At 40.6% G+C, this 19,881-nt stretch overlaps 1 protein-coding gene across 1 annotated transcript in view; it reads right to left on the reverse strand.

Moving 5' to 3' along the window:
• Window positions 1-19,145, reverse strand: part of LOC120513614 (methylthioadenosine phosphorylase) — a 32,071-nt gene extending 12,926 nt beyond the window's left edge. Inside the window, exons 1-4 of the mRNA XM_039733197.1 lie at window positions 19,075-19,145; window positions 14,221-14,307; window positions 6,859-6,917; window positions 4,467-4,634 (exon numbers count right to left, since the gene is read on the reverse strand). Of these exons, the coding sequence (XP_039589131.1) occupies window positions 4,467-4,634; window positions 6,859-6,917; window positions 14,221-14,307; window positions 19,075-19,110 (350 nt within the window). The 5' untranslated portion in view covers window positions 19,111-19,145. The remainder of the gene's footprint in view (window positions 1-4,466; window positions 4,635-6,858; window positions 6,918-14,220; window positions 14,308-19,074) is intronic.
• Window positions 19,146-19,881: the final 736 nt, after the last annotated feature.

The raw sequence follows: 19,881 nt of genomic DNA on the forward strand, positions 1-19,881 counted from the left end.
GAATGGTCAAGCATTGAAATTACCATTCAGCATGCCATTTTGGAGCACATGGAACTGCTACCCACTACCACTTCATCCTCAAAAGCACTGTCTCAAGCTAATCCACCCAACTGGATGGTGCAAACCATCTGGAATAATGTTCTTAGACACTCCCTTCTTCCCTGCAGTATGTAACATACTGTGCTTTACAAGAGAAAATAAAGACAATAGCCAAATTCAATCTGCAGTTGGAATACAAAGTATCTGCTAGTAATACTTTTTAAAACAGCTCCCCAGTAAAGTCACTTAAAAGAAACTTTTAAATACATTTTATATGTTAGAGTAGGTTTGGACAAAAAAAAACTGCACCAAAAATGCATCAATAGGATGCATTAAGAATGAAAGCACTGCCAATGATCAATTCTTAAGAATGAGATTATAAAACAGGCAAGAGATGGACAAATTAAAAACATCTGGAAAATGTGATACAGCTGTTAAAATCAGATGAACCACTAAAATTAATTCTTTCTTTATGGGATACTGAAAAGCTGCAAATAGAATATATGTGACTTTTCACACTTTTCTATTTTGTCTGCTAGTGGATTATTTAGAGTTGGAGGAAATGGTAAAAGCCACAATCCATTTCCTGAATTATGGTATTTCAGATGCTGTTAGCCTGGCACTTCCAATAAGAAAAGCCCAAGGAAAGCTCTCATATGCATAAATATTAATATCTGACTTTCATATACTCTGTGTTCTTTGAAGATAATAGCCGCATCATTACATGGCCTCATAAAGAAATCTCACTATGTTTTGCATCATTCATACAAACTGCATGGGACTAAGTAACAAGAGTAAATTCTATAAATGATTTGAGCAATAGACCACATGTGTTCACACTTAGATAATTTCTCTTCTCCATCTGCTGTAGTTTAAATCCACCTGGAAATTAAACCCCATTAAGCCCCTGTACCTGCAGCAACAGTTACACTTTTAATCTGACAATAAGGTGGCTTTTGCTCTTTCATTTTGGTTTTATCACAGTAACACAGGACTTTCATGTAATTCTCACTGTGACTGATTGTAGGAAACAAAATACAACTCAAACAAATGAACAAACCAGTAATTTCCGTCTGTGACAAACAGCCCTCTACCATTTCCATCACCTTCATTCTTCTTCCAGTAGTGTTGAATTATCAAACTACTGGTAATTAAAGAACAAAATGTAAATTCAGACCGGCATAAGGGTACAAAAAGCAGTCTCAGTATGCTTAGCAACTTCAGGGACACTGAAAGAAAATTCTACAAAAAAAATTTACAAGGCGTGACAATATTGCAGTAATTGTAGTTGTGTTTGTGACACAGAGAACTGAAACAGTAAAACTGGCAGCTGTTACAGGAAGCTATTTTCTGCATCTCCCCAACTGAGCTCAGTCATTCACGTAAGTAGTTCTTGTCTTGCTCTTGTCTTCCTAGCAAATATCAGCAGCAAACCAAAACAAAGTATTCTAAAGCCCTAAATTATCCTGATGTAGTCAACTGATTAACAGTACTGCAATTAACACGAATCAAAGGCAGAAAAAAATTATCCTTAAAGTACCTTTTTCAAGAAGAGAACAACTTTTGCAGCCTATGGTAGCAAGTGGTTATTTTTGGATTTGGAAGCAAGGAGGACACAATATATATGTATTTTTGTATTTATTTAATAAAATGTATATTTTATTGTTTAAATACACAAAATAATAAGCATAATGAAAGCAGAGACTATATATGGAATCAAACACTATGTGGTAATGACCTGCAGAATTAGACTCTCAAAAGTTTGGAAATCTTATACAGATGTAATTATACCTATTAAGTGTTTCACACTGAAAATCAAACCTATGCGAGGCAGAAGTCCTAAACAACTCTTTATATTGCAATCCTGTCATTAATCTCATGGTGCACATGCCAAGGAGAGCAAATTACAGTAGCTGCCAACAGTTTTTTGCTGAGCTCTAGCTCTTCTCCAATTCCTATTCACTATTACTTCTTTTTGCTTCACACCTATAAGGAGAATTGAGAATAGGAATTCTCCCTATTGAGAACATATGTAGCGAGAGCCCAGATACTAAAAGGTACCTGGACACCAGAAGACCCTGTTTTAATGGTGGCCTGAGTAAAGCCTTGCCACCTAGACCACAATTTCTTTCCTATGTACTGCCTGGCATGGGTTAACCACTATATAGAAGCCAGAATACCTTTCAAGAGAAATAATTGACTGTTTTTGCAAATTTAACCAGTACCATCTTTCCAAGACTATTAATATTGTTTGCATTACCCTGACCTTCCATTAGAAGCTATTTCAGAAACATTCCATGTTTTCAGACTTTGGTGGACAACTAAAATATTCCATCCCATGAAAATATCTTCCCATCAGTAGTGCTGCTGGCATAATGACTTATATAATGCAATCACTCTTAGACTGCTGTGCAGGGCTAAATGCAGACCCTATCTCCAAAGACCTGGCAGTCTAACACTCCCTGGCAGAGAACATTATGAGAAAAAGGCATGACACAGAAATTCAGCTGTCAAAAGAGACAGACTATTACAATGCATCATTTTTAAAAATTAAACTGCATGTTGGGGATGATTTAAAAATTCATATTACATATAATTTTCCACACTGAAACATTTTCATATACTTTTCTGAGAAGCTTTTTGGTTTCCTGATCCACTAAACAAGTAACAACAAGTTTCCACTTGCCTACATCAAAACGGAAACTTACTTGCCCAAACAAAACACTGCTCACAAATAGGTTACACCATTACTACTGGTGACCATCTGAATAAACTCTAAATGAAAACAGAGATCACAGAACAGCTGAGGATAGAAGTGGCCTCTGCAGGTCCACCTAGAATGGACTGTCCTGGTTCATATCCAGAGGCTTTGAGTACCTTCAAGGACAGAGACTGCCACCTTTCTGGGCAAACCTGTGCCAGTATTCAGTCACCTTCAGTAGAAAGTGTTCACTGATGCTCAGAGGGAACGCCTTGTGTTTCAGTCTGTTCTTACTGCCTCTGATCCTGCCATTGCTGGACAGAGCTTGGTTTCTTCTATGCATCCATCCTTCAGGTATTCTACACATCAATGATATTCCCCCTTGAGTCTAGACTTTTTCAGGCTGAACAGTCTCACTGCCTCAGCCTCTCCTCTTAGGAGCATTAGGAAATGCTCCAGTCCTTTAGCATTTTCATAATTTGCTGTTGGGCTCTCTCTAGAACATCCATGTCCAAATTGCATTGTAGAGCCCAGAACTGCGTACAGTACTCCAGGTGTGGTTCACCAATGGCAAATAGAGGCTCCTGTCACTCACCCAGGAGTCTGCCATGTGATAATGCAGTCAAAATAACTAGTGCTTGACTCACAATCATCCAAACCATGTCCCCAAGTCTGTTTAATATCTTTCCTACATAAATCAGTATTAATATAAAAAAAAGAGTATTGTCAGCAATATAGCTCATATTCACCCATAAATCAACTCTAGTATAACAGGAAGCATTTTATATGGGGCTTGCCCCTGCAGGGTACTTAATAATTTAGACGCTGTACCTAAAACTTATTCTTACAATTAAAAAAGCAGTTCAGTTACACATGCAAAAATAAAGTAAGTCAAAATTTGAATAGCACTGCAGTGTGGGGAACAAATCTAGGTTTACATGTTCAGTTGGCAATGAAATACTACCAGCAGCACCACAAATATCCAATGAAGCTGCATTAGCCATTTTAAATACTTCAAACTATGTGGAATAAATAAAGACTTCAAGATATAATACTCCTCCAAGTATTAAAAGTAAATTTACCCTTAAAATATGCAACCAGATCTTTGAATTATTGGTGTCGCTAGTGGTCTTTAAATGCAGCTTTATTTTGCCCCAGCTTTGCTTGAATTTTTCTAGTCAGATGATCAAGGAGGACAGGACTGGCTGGTGTACAAAGACTTTGGAAACAAATTTACTTCCTTATGATTCTTAACAAATAACATATGTTCTTGTTTTAAAACAACCTCCTCTCTCTTGTTACTGTGCTGCATTTCTCTCTCTTCTGCAGGACCTAATTATAATGACATATATTTACCTACTATGCTTTCTTGTACCACTCCATCTCATTTCAGATTCTTCATAAAGCTTGGAATGGCCTGTGCTGTTATTCATGTTTCTCTCCCACATATAAGAATGGAAGATTTCTTTTCGTTCTGAACAGTCTTCCCATGGAGCTACACTTTGGCTCATTTATGGCCATTCTTCAACGCCTAGTACTTCTGTGTCTGTTAGAATGGAACTTCTTATAATCATATTCCCATTTCCTATAATATTTTTTGTATGAATTTTACTTTTTGACAGAAGAACTGAGGTTACCATCTTATTTTACAAAAACTTAATTTAAAATGAACATGTTATTATATGGTTTAACACTGTTTCTCCTCTTTTTCCTTCTTCTTACTCACCTGTCTATGAACTGGTCAATTATGACAAGATCGCCAGGCTGTATTTCCTCTCGTAATGAACCACAGGCAGTAGTCACTAATACATGGGAACAATTTTCTTCCTTTAATGCCCAGATATTGGCACGGTAATTGACGTTCGATGGCATAATTGTATGATGCCTTCCATGTCTGCAAAGATACATGAAGCAAGAGAGTAAAATAAATCAGACTAAAATTGCCTTCCTTCTCCCAAATAAGGAGAATTTCAGGAAACATATTTCCCCTAACAATATTGGAAGTGGAACTGGCCATTTCAGCTACTTCTAGTATATTTTGTTTTCCTAAATGTATTGCATTTCTCCTGGAATTCAATTTAAGAAGCAGTAGTATAATTTTCTTTTTAAATGCAAAATTTTAAGTTCAAGTCTGTAATGAAAAGAATCTTAAAAATACAATTCAAATATACATCAGCAGCCTCAAGATTAAAATAAACATTTTTCTCTGAATCTTCTAAGTCAGTTCCACAGATTCTGAAACCCTTTTTCCAAACACTACAGGGAAGATTTACATTCACCTCCACGAATTTTCTGCCCAGAAGCATTGCTTGTATTCTCCTACACAAAGAGCGGCACATCACAAAACACTGTGTTGTAATCTGTCATCTTTCCAAAGAAAACAGTAGAATCATCACATTTTTCTCTTTGATCTTTAAGTGATCTGACAGCTTTCATAAATTAAAAGTATGACTTCATACTGCTGCAGTATTCTTTTTCACCAAGACAGGAAATACTTGGTCTTATAAGCACGAGCTTTTGTGCTGTCTCTGTCTTTGCTACAGAAGCACATAATTTACATGATTAAACACATTAGAAAATTATTTTCAACCATGTAAGAGAAAAGAAGGAACTTAATTTCTCAACTGATTTTTTCCAGAGGCCAAAAAGCCCTAAGAATTTGATCATTCAGGAACTACACACAACATGATCAAGCACTGTCAGTCAGAATTCCCATGTTGTCATTAGCATATATGACGAGCTACTAGGCACACAGATCTATTGCATTATTGCAGTTGCTGTCAATCTTCTTATGGAATACACATGCCTTTTCTTTTCCAATCTGATTCAGAAGCCAAAACACAAAGAAAAATTTGCAGGTACCTTAGCCCTAAAAAGAAACTCAGGAGGCTTCTGCATGAATGGTCATAAATCCCAGGGAGAAGGTAAACCACAGCCATGTTGTTCAGACATCTGTGGTTCAAGCTCTAGCTTGAAACAGTACAGCAATGAGAACTTGACTTAGCAGTTCATTTGAGAAAATGAGAAAAATGTTGTCCAGGTGTAATAAATACATGAACAAAGTCCATGAAAGACAAGAAAAATAAAACCACAGACAGAAGTGTCATAGACATGGTTAGCAGTCAGCAGCTTTAATGGAAAAACACTGGAATGAAAAGAATCAGGGCCCTGAGTGCACCACTGGGTCTTAAGTGCCCTGGCCAGTCTCACCCTGGGCCTCCTCAGAAACTCCTGATGTCTGTGACCCTGGGTGCTCCTGCCTCCAAGCTCAGGCCCCAGTCTTCACCCCTTGCCTGAGCTATGTCAGCGTGCCAGTCCCCAACTCAGTACCCCCCACAGCCTTCAGATCTATGCTGTAGATTGTATCCAGAGCAGGATGGGCTTTACACACACACTACAGCCTTCTCTCTCACCTCCTAAGGTTCCTGCCTGGGTTCCCTGGATGGATCCTATGCTTTATTAATTACCTTGACTTGGTCTGCTGAGAGACCCTGTCACCAGCACCTGCTCTGTCCATTCTGCTCAGGTGCCATGAACTGTGTTAGTATTCTTACATTTAATACAGTAGCATGTTGGTCTTAAGACACTCATGTTTACACCTGTATGAAATTTCCACACATTCATCTGCAGATTCTGCTTCCAGAGTCTCTTAAAGTATAGTAGAAATGTCTGAATAAAAATTATATAGGGAGGGAGAACTGCAGGGAATGCAGACCCCTAAGCAATAATTGTAACAGCAACAGGACTCAATAATCTAAGGGAATGATTTGGAGGAGTTTACAGTGGTACCAGAGGCATAGTTCATCTGGAGGCAGACATTTTCTCTATTTCTCAAAGAAAATCTGCAATCATAGTGAGCAGATGAATTGATTAGTAAGGTTATCAGCATCACCTCCCACTAGATGTTTTTTACCTAACCTAGATAGCATTTTTAAAACTCTCAGTCCTAGCAGCATCTAACTTTTTTGTGAAAAAACCCAAACTTGTGCTCGACTTTGCCAGCAACCCACACAGAGCAAGATGATGTCAGAGCAGAAATTTCAGTTCACCTAATGAAATGAGAAAAAATTCTGAGAAGACTTTAAGACAATACAAACACCCTTAAAATGCTCATTTACCTTGCCAAGAGCACACAGTCCACATTTTTGATCTTTCCCAAAATCAGAGCATCCGATGGCTGCAACACAAGCACATAAGAATGAGTTACCATCTGACGATATCACATTACAAACCTTTACTACTACCTAAAAATAACTACAACAGTTACAAAAGATAATACTGGTTACCATTGTAGTCTCACATTTTCTTGAGCTCAGCTCTGTAATTTGATATGGCAGGTTAGTAAAACAGCATGAAACAGGAAGATCAAACTTGAAACAGGAAGGATTACCAAAAATTTTCTGTGTTCATATGAAAATTAACATTGCAACACTTCAGGGTTTGAAACTGTAATACTTTTTTTCTATTATATCAAAAAAGTATTTCAAATACAAAAATAGTAGCATGCACATGCTCTTTCCTGTAAACTTCAGATTCTTTTTGCTAAATAGGTGCCATTCTCTACTAAAGCCCTCTTCCAGCATAAAAACTATTTAATCTGTGTGTTTCCATAACACTCACCACTCTCTTCTCTGTCCACTTTCTAACGTGGGCTCATAGTATGGTGTGAAGAGTTCTGGATTCCTTCAACCCATCCCTCACTCAGCCCCAGCTTCCTAAAAAACTCTCTTCCCTGCTGCTGGGAGTCCTGCTTTTGGTAAATGAAATGTGATCTAACTGAGAAATTCTGGTACATAAGCGGCAGAAGCAGTGTTGTATTTGCTCAGCCCAGGGACTTCTCTACAGCTACACAACAAGTAAACACAATCTTCCTGACTACCAACCAACCAGAACAAGAGAGCATTTTGATTTTAGCTGTCCAGCTGGAACATGTACCTTGCCACAGAGATGGGTCATCCCGCCTGTAAGAGGCAGCCACCAAGTCATCAGTCACCATTACATAAATTAACTGCTCTGTGGGCTGCGTTCTGCTCCTGGCCTTCAGGGATCTGTAATATACTATGCTCTAGCTTTCCTTATTGTTAAAGCAGCTACTAACAAAACCATGGTTTATTTACTGATCACAAGTTTGCAAGTGTCTTGACTCACACATTTTCATTTAGAAATGTTCTGCTGCCAGCTACTTGATGGAAAAGAAATAAAATTGTAATGCTAGATCCAATATTTCAATTAGCATTTATTTTACAGCTGTTGATTTTATTATACACTTGAAAATTTGCAGAGGTTGACAATGAAGTGATATGCGAGCCTCATGTTAAAGATACCCATTTCTAAAGAAAACATCACCTTCTACTTCCTATCACACTGCTCTTTTCGGTAATTATTCATTTGAAAGCTCTCTAAAGCACCATAACTTACTCAATCACCAAGGTTGAAATTCTGACAGACACTTATTACTTCTTTTTAAAAAATGAGAGAACATTCCAGAAAATTTATGTTTAGAACAGTACTTATTCTGACTTTTTTTTCCCATTTAATATTAAACTATTGATAGTCAAGTGTTTAATCTTTACCTTACATACACTCTTCCCAAACAAACATGGCTTTAAGAGTGAAATTTCATATAGGGCAAGAGCCTTGCTGTCTAATGGCCACAGCAACTTGCCATTACAGCATTCCATAACAAGGAAGGTTCACAAAAATTAGCATTTGGGATTTTGTTTTGTTTACACACATTTGCTGTGCTAAGTAATAAGCACTTATTAAAACTAGGGACTTAAGTCCCCAAAAGACTATAAAAATATTATTAAAAACTAAAGAGCAAAAGTTCTTGCCTCCTATCAAAAAGGTCAGCAACTTGAAGACTGGGATCTTTGCTTTATAAGTAATATATTCAAGTTATTCCAAGAGGTAGATTTAAGTTTATACCCATTTTCAAAAGATGTGGGGTAGTTTGATATTCATTCCCACCACAGAACTGCACTGAATTCTGGCATACACTGATGATGAGAAAGAGCATAACAGCTTTGAAATTCACAGGCTTCAAAATCTAGTTGCTGCAGCCAGCATTTCCTTCCCTATCAGCTCATATCCTACTACTTCAAAAGTCTTCAGGATAGTTGTGTAACAGTCTGGCTGACACCTTTGCACTGATCTCCATGAAATGCATTCTGCACATTTTGCACGTGATATACTGAATATCTTTTGGGCACATGATTTCTAGAAAAAATGGAAGAGAAAAATAAATACTTTGAACAAAGAGAGTACGGCTAAATGATGAGTGGACAGTTTAAGAAAAGAATTGCAGATACTGCATCACACTTCATTAAAAGCCATTGAATAAAAATCACACAATCACAGAATTGCTAGGGTTGGAAAAGACCCGTGGAGATCTGCTAGTCCTGCCTTCCGTCCAAGGCAGGCTTGCCTAGGTTACACAAGGACACATCCCGGTGGGGTTTCAATGCCTCCAGCAAGGGAGGCTCCGTGACCTTATTGGGCAGCCTGTTCCAATGCTTTGCCACCGTCAATGTGAAGAAATTCTTCCTCATATTGTCTTTTAGTTTGTGGCCATTACTGCTTATCCTGTCACTGAGCACCACTGAAAAGAGTCTGGTATCATCTGCTGGGCACCCATCCTTAAAATACTTGTATGTACTGACATGATCCCCTCTCAGTCTTCTCCTTTCTGGACTAAGAAGGTCCAGCTTCCACAATCTCTCCCTGGAAGGGAGACGCTCCAGACCCTGAATCACCTCTATGGCTCTGCCAGACCCTTTCTAGTGGCTTCTTGTCCTTCTTGTACTGAGGAACTCGGAACTCAACACAGCACTCCAGATGTAGTCTCAACAGGGCCAGGCAAAGGGGGAATCACAGCCCTTGACCTGCTGGCCACGCTCTAGCTGCTGAACCCCAGGACAGCACTGGCCCTCCTGACTGCAAAGGTGAACTTGCCATCCATCCACCCACCCCCCAGGTTCTTCTCCACAGAGCTGCTTTCCAGCAGGTTAGCCCCCAGCTGTGCTGGTACTTGGGATTATTCCCACCCCAGGTGGGAATTCAAACCCAGGTGCAGGATTCTAAACTTGCCCTTGTTAAATCCCATTAGGTTTCTCTCTGCCTATTTCTCCAGACTAAGGTCTCTTGGAGTGGCAGAAAAGCCTTTGGGTGTGTCAGCCATTCCCCCCAGTTTTGTATCACCTGTAAACTGGCTCAGGGTTCATTCTATCCCTCCATCCAGGTTGCTTGTAAAGAGACTGAACAGCTGGATCAACTATTGATATAAACTTATAGAAACAGATATTTCAAACTATATGTTAACTATGCAACACAGCTAATGTACACTTTCATTCTGCTTTCTTTCTCCTGCTACTTCTTTCCAAGTGCTGTACCTTTCTACTATTATCTCAGTCATAGCCAGGAAAACTTTCAATGGAACAATTTGAAATCAAAGCTCTAATACAGTATTTTAAAAGGATAATTTAATAAAAGGTCCAATAAAAAGTTCTCAAATACTAAAAATTCATAAATGTCTTTAACTACTTCCCTCTTTTCAGAAAATACAAGTCAGCTACATATTGCTCATTGTTGCAAAACAGAAAAGAAAGAATAGAACCCTGGGCAACCAACCCCAAATTATTACAATAACAAACAATCAGAACAAATCTCCTTTGTCTACAATGTTAATATGCATAAAGTACTGTTCATGTGGTGTCTACAGAATTAATTTTTCCCTTGGTCTCACCAAAGAGGCTAGCTCGAACAGAAACAGAATGAATACAGAACACTTATGATGAAAAAGTACTTCAGAGGTTCTGCAATCCTCTGATCAACCTGTGACCTAGTTTAGGAACCAAACAATGTATATTGTTTTGGGGAGGTAGAAGAGGAGATTAAGTATTATGTTACATGGTCGCGTTTTCCTGATGCATCAGGTTTTCCCGATGCAAGCAAAAAACGCTCAACTGAAAGGTGAAACTACCCCCTGCTTTGTTTGTCAGATATATTTATAACCAGAAAAAAACAGCGTCCGTAGAATAATTTTCTACAGTGGGAAGATCTCTTGCCTAGCAGGGAAGGTGATTCAGAATCAAGATCCATCATCCAGAACAGAAGAGAATGTAGCTGAAAATATATTCTGAACAAAGCTTTTTAGGAACTTCAGAATTCAGTGAAGAAGATGAAATTGCTTGGAACAGCATCTAATATCCTGTAGGAGACTAATATTTTCCATATCTGGAGATAGGATGTCAAAAGGTTTTGGGATATTTTCCACAGAATATGAAATTTTTGATGTATGGAAAATGACTGACGCCAAGGAGAAAAGAAGCTGGAATATTAAGAGCTGTTAGCTTACTCAGTTTTTTAAAAAAACTATTGTTTCTGCATTTTCACTATAACTAATGTAACTTGATAGATCATAGAGGACCAATGTCAACATAGGGAACAGCAAAAAACAGTCATAATAGTTTCCTTTGAACTCTTCCATTTTTCCCATATTCCCTAATGCTAAATTTTGTAGTTAAATGATTCTTAGGATTCAAGAAGGCCAAAGCAGAAGACAATTCAAGGACTCTGTATGAAGAAAAAGGAAGCTATTATTAATGTTTTAAAAGAAAACAGAATTTTTCATCAAAGAAAAATCTGTTTTGCTGCTGTTAAATGTCAAAGGTGCCAAGGAACATCTACCCCAGAAAGTTTTTCAGTCAAAAATCTTTTGGTACAAGTTTCCTTGCTTAGAAACTTGAGAATTAAAGATTTAAGTGAAGTGGAATTGTATGCTTTGCATTTTTATGCAGAAGGAAATGGACACACATTCTACTAACTGTGCCTTGCAATTTCATTTAGACATTCATTCATTCATTCATTCTCATTCTTCCTAGTTTTGCGTGAACTAAATAGGTTGATATTTCATCTCTGTTTCTCTCAGGAAATCAAAGACCACAAAGTTACAAAGTTTATTTAAATTAAGCCCTTTACTTCTTAAAATTTCAGGCAGATTATCTCTCCACTGATTTCACAGCTCTATGAAAAAGTATCTTTATGGCAGAAAAGTCCCAATTTGGTATTACTCCAGTAACAATCAAGAACAAAACATAACTTTAGGAAAAAATAGTAACAAACAATAAACTTCTAAACTTTTCCAGGCACACTTAAATAAAAATAAAACTGTCCTCTTGCATTCAGCAACAGCTGTTCCTCTCAATTATGTAGCTCTAAAATGAGTTGTAGGCTATGTAACACCTCCTTCCTGAATACTAAATAGTTTCAGCAGCAAAGTAAGTGAATATTGATCCACCTAATAATACTAATTGAATTTGAGGCTTTTTTCTGCTTCAATCAAAATCCATTGCAGTTTGCGCAACTGTAACTTATGGACTAAGCTCTGCACATCTTACACAAAGGCTGATCCCTCAGCTGCTGAACTGCAAACTGCATTCAGCGGATGAAGTTAATGTGATTCTTTACAGGAGGAAATCTACATGAATCAAGCATCAGGTCAATGGCCTGATTATCAGAAGTTCAGATTCTACAGAGAGAAAGAAGGAAGACAGGCCATTACAGGTAAAAGGATAAAAGCCTGTTTGGCTGTGCTATCTTTCTTTGACTGACCTGATTCCATTCAGGTCAGCTTAACCATCCCATTTTAACTCAGGACATTATCTGGAATTCAGGCTTGGATCCATATAATGGTATCCCAGCTCTATTCTCATCTCCCTCACACAAAGAAAAAATATTCACGAGCCCTTTTTCTTTAAGTTCAGCCTATGCTAAATGTGTAACATGCAGGCTCAGACACAGGCAGTCCATTGAGCAAGGTCTCTAACAATCCACAACAGGCACCAACATTAATTTTTCTTCTATTTATGTTGCATTCTGTGAAGAACACAGAAAAAAAATCCACTAGATAATCTACTACTAGTTTAAAAAAAATAGTAAAAAAGTCTTCCATACAAACCAATGGTGCATGGCTGATGAAGATTATTTCACTCCTTCATGCAGGAGCCATCCTGCAAGTATTCCCATTCTTCTCAGGAATACTGAACCCTACTGTAGACCACTTACTGCACTGCATTCCCCAAGAAGTTGCATTCCCCAAATCCTGTGGCACCTCAAAGCTGTGACAGAACAGATCTTCAAATGCTGTGCTGCCACTGTGCCCTTAACTCTGGAACAGAACCCTGTGAGGGAGAAGTGTTCCATCTGTCCTGGATAGGAAAGCTTCAGTTAGTATCTGCTGAAAGCATAGTATTACTTCTGCTTTGTCAACAGTCTCCAAACACATCCATGCTGTGATGAACATCCATGATTCTCAAGAAACAGGGCATGGAATGGTAATTGGTTTGGTTTAGCCAGTTGATTCCCCTTCAGACCAAAGCTAGCTACTGTTGGAAACCAGAGTAAAGAAAACAGAGGAGGTAGGTTCCCTTCATTCTATTATAATTTTTAACTAATTCTGAAAGAGGATAGAAAAGTCAAATGTATTCTTCTGATTATGTCTTTACTTCCTTTAATATACTTCCCCTTCCTAATGGTGTGGATACAAACTCCTCTTGCTCTTTACACTCCATTTTAAACCATTTTCAAGTGAAGGCATGCATTCAGTTTTCAATCACACACCATGCCACTGAGTTTTCTGCCAAGCTTCCAGTCACAAAATAGCACTTGCTACCAGTTGCCATATTTTTTGTATGTATACCAGCATACACTGGCAGACTGAATAAGATATAATTCCAATGGCAATTATAAAACACCCAGACTCCCCAAGTCCTATGACACGATTACCTAAGTTCCAATTCTTCTATGAACTTTGTGTGACAACTAGAACATCTCTCCCCCTTGACTTCCTGCCTATAAAACTCCTTCCTCCTTTGTCTTGCCTGCTTGTACTATAAATGCTTTGTGCCAGGAATTACCCTTCAAAATGTACCCAGCACTGTGTATAGACCAACAGCCCTAGCCACCACTCCCTTCTGCTAAGGAAAAGGACAGAAGCAATGTAAAGGAGAATTGTTCAGGTGTACCAGTCTCACAAACAGTTTCAGAGCTTAATTTTTATGTGGCTATAAGCATGATCTTACATTGGCATATAGAACATAATTCATCAGTTACAGGGAAAAATGGTGTCTCATATACCTCAAAGGAGAGTTTTCTGCAATTCAGAAAGGTGACAGATAATACAGGTCATGCACCAGTACAAATTTGAAAGAGAGGACTTATCCCTTGATTGTAAATTCAGCAGTGAATTCCTAAATTCATCCAATCTACAAATGAGAAGAGGTATAGTCTCCTTTGCACATCATCATTGCAATAATACTTTGTTTTTACAAACTAAGAATCCCACAATACATAGCAATTAAAAACAGTTGTGCCAGCAGCTCCTTTATATATTCATTTATCATTCTGAAAATTCTTAAAGCATACAAACTTCTTGAAAATTGCCAAAAAGATTCGATAATAAATAAAAAGGTTATACAGACCTTGCCATAAGGAGTGTCAACATATTTTTCTGTTCTTCCTTCTAAGATATCCGGATCATCCAGGCCAGTTCCACCAATAATTCCAATCTTAGACAGAAAGTACACATTAGTCTTCTTGCAATTCACATTTAACTGCATGCTTGAAAAACTAACCAGGCAGCTACAAAATGTATCTTCTCAAGATGAGGACAGACAACAGATCAACAAAGCATAGTATGCCCACCACACTTTTCCAGAATGCAAATTCAAATACCTGATTTTAAACAACTGTATTTACCTTGCTAATTTCTTACCCCATGATTCTCTTCTTTAAGACACCAAATTAATAAAGCTATGAAAAAAATGCACAAAGATGTGCCATTAACAATTATTTCCAGTATAAAAATTAAGACTATTTGGGAATGCCTGTAATGAGTGAGACATACATGTAGAAAGCCCATTAAAACAAAGGCTTTTTGTTTATAGAGACAAAAAGTCTTACGTATAACCACCATACTGAATATCAGGCTGTCATGTTTTTAAGCCCAGCTGGAAGTTAAGCAGCACACAGCTACTTGCTAAAACCTTGCTTCTTTCCTCTTGCCCTCCGGTGGAACAGGGAGTGGAATCAAGATATAAGATTGATTGATATAAGGTTGATATAAGAAAAGTTTAATAACTGAAAATAAAATAAAATGTTATAATAAGGGTAAATTATAGTAATAATAATAAAAAAGGGAAAAACTAGTGATGCACAAGACAATTGCTTTGCACCCATTGACTGATGCCACACCCCATTCCCCAAACCAGAATGGCCACCCTCTGGGTAACTCGCTCAGTTTATATAGTGGGCATGATGTCCCATGGTGTGGAATATCCCTTCAATCACTTTAGGTCACCTGTCCCAGCTATGCTCCCTCCCAGTTTTGTTTGAGACAGGGAAAAAAAGAAGTCCTTGATTTAGGATTTACATGACTCAGCAAAACCCAAAATATCAGTGTGTTATCAACACCATTCTCATTCTGAATCCAAAACACAGCACTGGAACAGCTACTGAGATGAAATTAACTTTATGAGAGCCGTAACCAGGACATAAACATTTCCATATGGTATTATACCTCCAAAAGAAAGAAAACTATGGAAAAAAATTAGCTTTCTCTGCTGACTCGACAAAATTCAAAAGGTTTCCCAACTAAAATCCCTGTTGTGTTTTGATTTGCCTGTGATTGCATATTCCAGCTAAGAAAAATGCATCTGATTTTTCCTGTTTCTAGTTCATAATTGAATAGTAACTTGGTTTTTGTCTCTCTAGGGATAATTAGATTTTCAATCAAGTCAAGCTTTTTCTTGAGTTCAGAACTCTTACAACTCTTTGGATGGAACTGTTATTGTCAAGCTTTTCAACTGAAAGCTTAGTAATGGTACTTAAAAGTGATGTCACCATTTATCACACACAGAGAAAAAGAGTGCTTCTTTTTTTTCTTCAATGTGACCAGTTGTTGCAAAGTTCACATCACTTTCAAGTTGAATACATATCATGACTGATTTGCTTCAAAATCTGAACCTTTCTGATGTAACTTACTACCACGAAGACTGAAAACTTCCCAAGTAAAACCTCCAGACTCCAACATACAAAACCCTCCTTCCACAACACACTGAGAGCTGCCTCATACTCCAGCTTTTTCTTACTTTCACATTCGTAGAGACCCCATCTGTTCAACCACTGCACTAGCTGGCTCATTAAGCGCTTATTTTCAACAATGAGAGGCTCTGTGGTCTTGGTTACAAATAAACACCTCTCTAACAAAGCTTTCCACAACCGGTGGTGCAAACGCCGATACATGAGATGGTTTCAACCGGGCTCCTACTGCCTTCTGCTACCCCCCTGTGGAGCACGAGAATAAGTGCAAAGGCTGACAGCAGCGCTAGCCCACGTACTCTGACCCGGAACACACACACAAGCTTCAGGGAAGACCTAGACCACTGTTTGCAGTAATACTGATTGGTCTGTCCCCGTGTTACTCGTGTTGCTTAGCTATCACAAAGGTTCTGACTTGGACTGCTCATGAAAATCCTGAAAATTACATACACTTTAGGATGAATAACGAATTGCCTTAAGAATTGTGAAAGGTATGAAACAGGAACAACCACAAAACTCAAAATCAAGAAAAGACTATCTTTAACACTGGTCATGCATATATTCAGTAAACACTGATGATTGCTACATTGCCAGAGGACAGGACCAAAATGGTGCCTTTTTTTTTTTTTTTCAATCTAAAAAAAAAAAAAAGGTTCCTTCAGTTACTTTATTGGTTTTATCTGGGTATAACACTTGCTTTACTAGTGTAGTATGACTTAGGATTCAAAAGGGAACTAAACTTTTACATCTAGCAAAATGAAAGTTGTTGGGGCTGAGGAAAAATGTGCAATGCTGGAGAGAGCAGCTACAGATGCACAACATAAAAGTTACTTTGGAACTGCAGTGCTTTAAGGTTATTATAAACACACAGATGCATCACAAACAGACTGTTCCCATACAGAAAGCAGCACGCCTGGCCTGTGCCAGCACAGGCCTGGCGTGATTGCTCTCAAATTTGCTCCCAGGCTCCATAACCCAGGGGCTGCAGCAGCATCAATACCTACTTTGCTGCACTGTTCAGTTCCTGCTCAGGCTTTCACACCAATAGCCATCCTGTCAGAAACTGCAGACTGCAGTGAGCTTGCAAAATATTCACAGCTCCTAGGATGCAGAACCCAAAGCACAGAAGACCTAGACTATGTTGAGTTTGTTGTGCTTTCTTACCCACTGCAATCTTACCACAGTGGCAGGCTGGACAACCCTCAGGACACCTGAGGCAACACTAGCTAGAGAAATGCTGAGCTCACTTGTAATTCCCTGGAGAGCAACTTCAGCGGAAGGACAGTTAGGCAGCAGAGATTTTTTAACCAGCTGCTTCTCCGACCACGTAAGGTCAACTTGGAGCTGGCAGCTCTAATCCTACAATTAATTTTACCTGACAATTATTTTTCCTCCAGTTTACATGATCTACAAATACTATTTGTATCTGGGAATTAGACAGAAAAATCTGATTCTATACTAAATTCTACTTTCCAAACCTCCTAGTGAATTATCCAAATGAATGCAAATGCTCTAAGCTCAGTGGGAGAGATACCCTACACCCAGGTTCTGGGTAGGGCAGGATTAATTTTTGCCGGTGTCTGGGAGGGCCATGACTAGGACCTGGAGGTTATTCTACATGACTTCCTATCATTTTCCAAAAACAGGGGAAGGGGTTAGGGTAGCAGGACAATTAGGTATTTTTGGGCTCTGCATAGTGGTGAGCAGTTGCATATTAGCTGCTCACCTCTCTTGGTTATATAGTTGTCACTGTTTTTCTGATCTCGTTGTTTGCAGTAAATTGTTCTTATCACAAGCCATGATCACAAGCCTTTTGTGCCTCCAACTCTCCTCTCATTCTGCCGCAGGGAATGGGGAGACGTGTGGTTTGGAGTGGATTCAGTGGAAACAGTAAACTGGACAGCATAATGTCTAAACTACAACACCCCCGTGAGGGGTACTGACTTCTATTTCCAGCCACCAGCCCAGGAGCTGAACATATGGGAAGGCAGAGAGGATGTGACCAAGGAAGAACAGTTTTACCTTTCCTCAAAAGCCAGAGAACTGACCTCACACCTAGGAATGACTTGGAGAATGGAAAGATGTAAGACTGTATTCTCCATTCCAGACTTTGCATCCTACAAAGGGACACAAAGGATACAACTCATAAAATTTAATGGAGCCTGTATCAAAGGTTATCTGGAATTAAATCTCAAGCAGAATGGCATTACAATAGAGTAAATCTCAAACATTGGATGAAGAGCAACAGAAGTGAAACCTAACAAAAGTTATCACATCAGTAACTACAAAAATCAAACTAATTTCTCTGTCAAAGTCCAAGTAACAATCACACTGAAGTGTATGCCTTTCTTCATGTGGTGTTTGGTGAACTTCTCCAAGGTTTAAGGGAAAGGCATAGAGGTATCAGTGCAGTAACAGCCTACACCAGTTCATCTGTGGGTCTTAAACACTAGTACATATCATGATCACCTGTGGGTCTTTTTGACAACTAACCAGCAACAAACCCTTCTGTATGCCTCTCTTCCATTTTGGGGACACTGAGGAAGGGACGAGGATGGCATTACAAATAATTTTGCTTAAAAGGACACAAACATCAAGCTGGATATAAGTAACACTTAAGAGAATAAATCTGTACACTGAAGACAGGTTCTAACTGTTTTCTACACCCAAAAGGACTGGGATTTTTCTACTTCATGGCAGAAAAATAATGCACAGTTTGTGAAAACTCAAATTTCAGCCTGAGCACCGGCCTGCTCGCCCCAGGTGCCATCAGCGCTCTAAGCAACTCCTCAAAACCACAAGAAATGAGTCCTAAGAGAGGAAGTTCTGCACTGCTTACTTCTGCCAAAGCTTGGAGTTCCGAGCACGTTTTAAAACAGAGCCATTAAAAAAAAAAAAAAAAGGCGGAGCGCTCGGGCGGGCGCGGCCCCCGCGCTCCCGGGCCCGCTCCCGACAGGCGGCGCAGCAGGAGGGTGGGAAGGCGGCAGGAAGCGGGGAAAGACGCAGCGGGCAGGAGGGAGGGCAGGAGGGAGGAAGGAAGGAAGGAAGGAAGGAAGCAAGGAAGCATAGAAGGCAGCGGCTCTCGGCACGCGCTCGGCAGCGCCGGGAGGGCAGCGGCACGGCTCCCGCCATCTGGCTCCCGCAGCCGCGCCGAGACGGCGGCGGGGAGCGTTTGCGGGCGACGACGGACGCCGCCCCCTGCCTCCTGAGGCGGCGCTGGGCGGAAGCACGCTTACCTTCACGGGCACCGAGGCGGCAGCGGCGGCGGCCATGCTGGCGGGAGGGCGGGGCGGGGCCGCGGGGCCGCGCTCAGCCCGCCGGGGGAGGGCGCTCCCCGCCGCCAGGGGGCAGCACCCGCCCGCGCAGCGGCCCCGGGCGGCGCGCGAGGGTCAGGGGAGCCGTGCCGGGCCGTGCTGGGAATGGGAGCCGTGCCGGGCCGTGCTGGGAATGGGAGCCGTGCCGGGCCGTGAGGGGAATGGGAGCCGTGCCGGGCCGTGAGGGGAATGGGGGCCGTGCCGGGCCGTGCGGGGAATGGGAGCCGTGCCGGGCCGTGCTGGGAATGGGAGCCGTGCCGGGCCGTGCTGGGAATGGGAGCCGTGCCGGGCCGTGAGGGGAATGGGAGCCGTGCCGGGCCGTGAGGGGAATGGGGGCCGTGCCGGGCCGTGCGGGGAATGGGGGCCGTGCCGGGCCGTGAGGGGAATGGGGGCCGTGCCGGGCCGTGCGGGGAATGGGAGCCGTGCCGAGCCGTGCGGGGAATGGGAGCCGTGCCGGGCCGTGAGGGCAGTGGGAGCCGTGCCGGGCGTAACGCCGCAAACCCGGCTTGCTGGCTCCTTAATGCTTCCGACCTGCCGGCCTGGGAGCCTCCGCTGCGCGGAGCCGCAGTGGTGCTGCGGGGAGTGCGATGGAAGTAGTTTGTGTGCTTGAAGGTGAAGCTGTGTGCTCAGGTTGCCAAGCCCTGGCTCGGTCTCTCAGAAAACGTAGTTGTCAAAGGGTCTGTATTTCAATCGGACCACCTTTCCGTATTCCTGGAAACAGCGGCTTAT

The sequence above is a fragment of the Passer montanus genome, unplaced genomic scaffold (assembly GCF_014805655.1).
Source record: "Passer montanus isolate IOZ18808 unplaced genomic scaffold, ASM1480565v1 scaffold84, whole genome shotgun sequence".
NCBI lineage: Eukaryota > Metazoa > Chordata > Aves > Passeriformes > Passeridae > Passer > Passer montanus.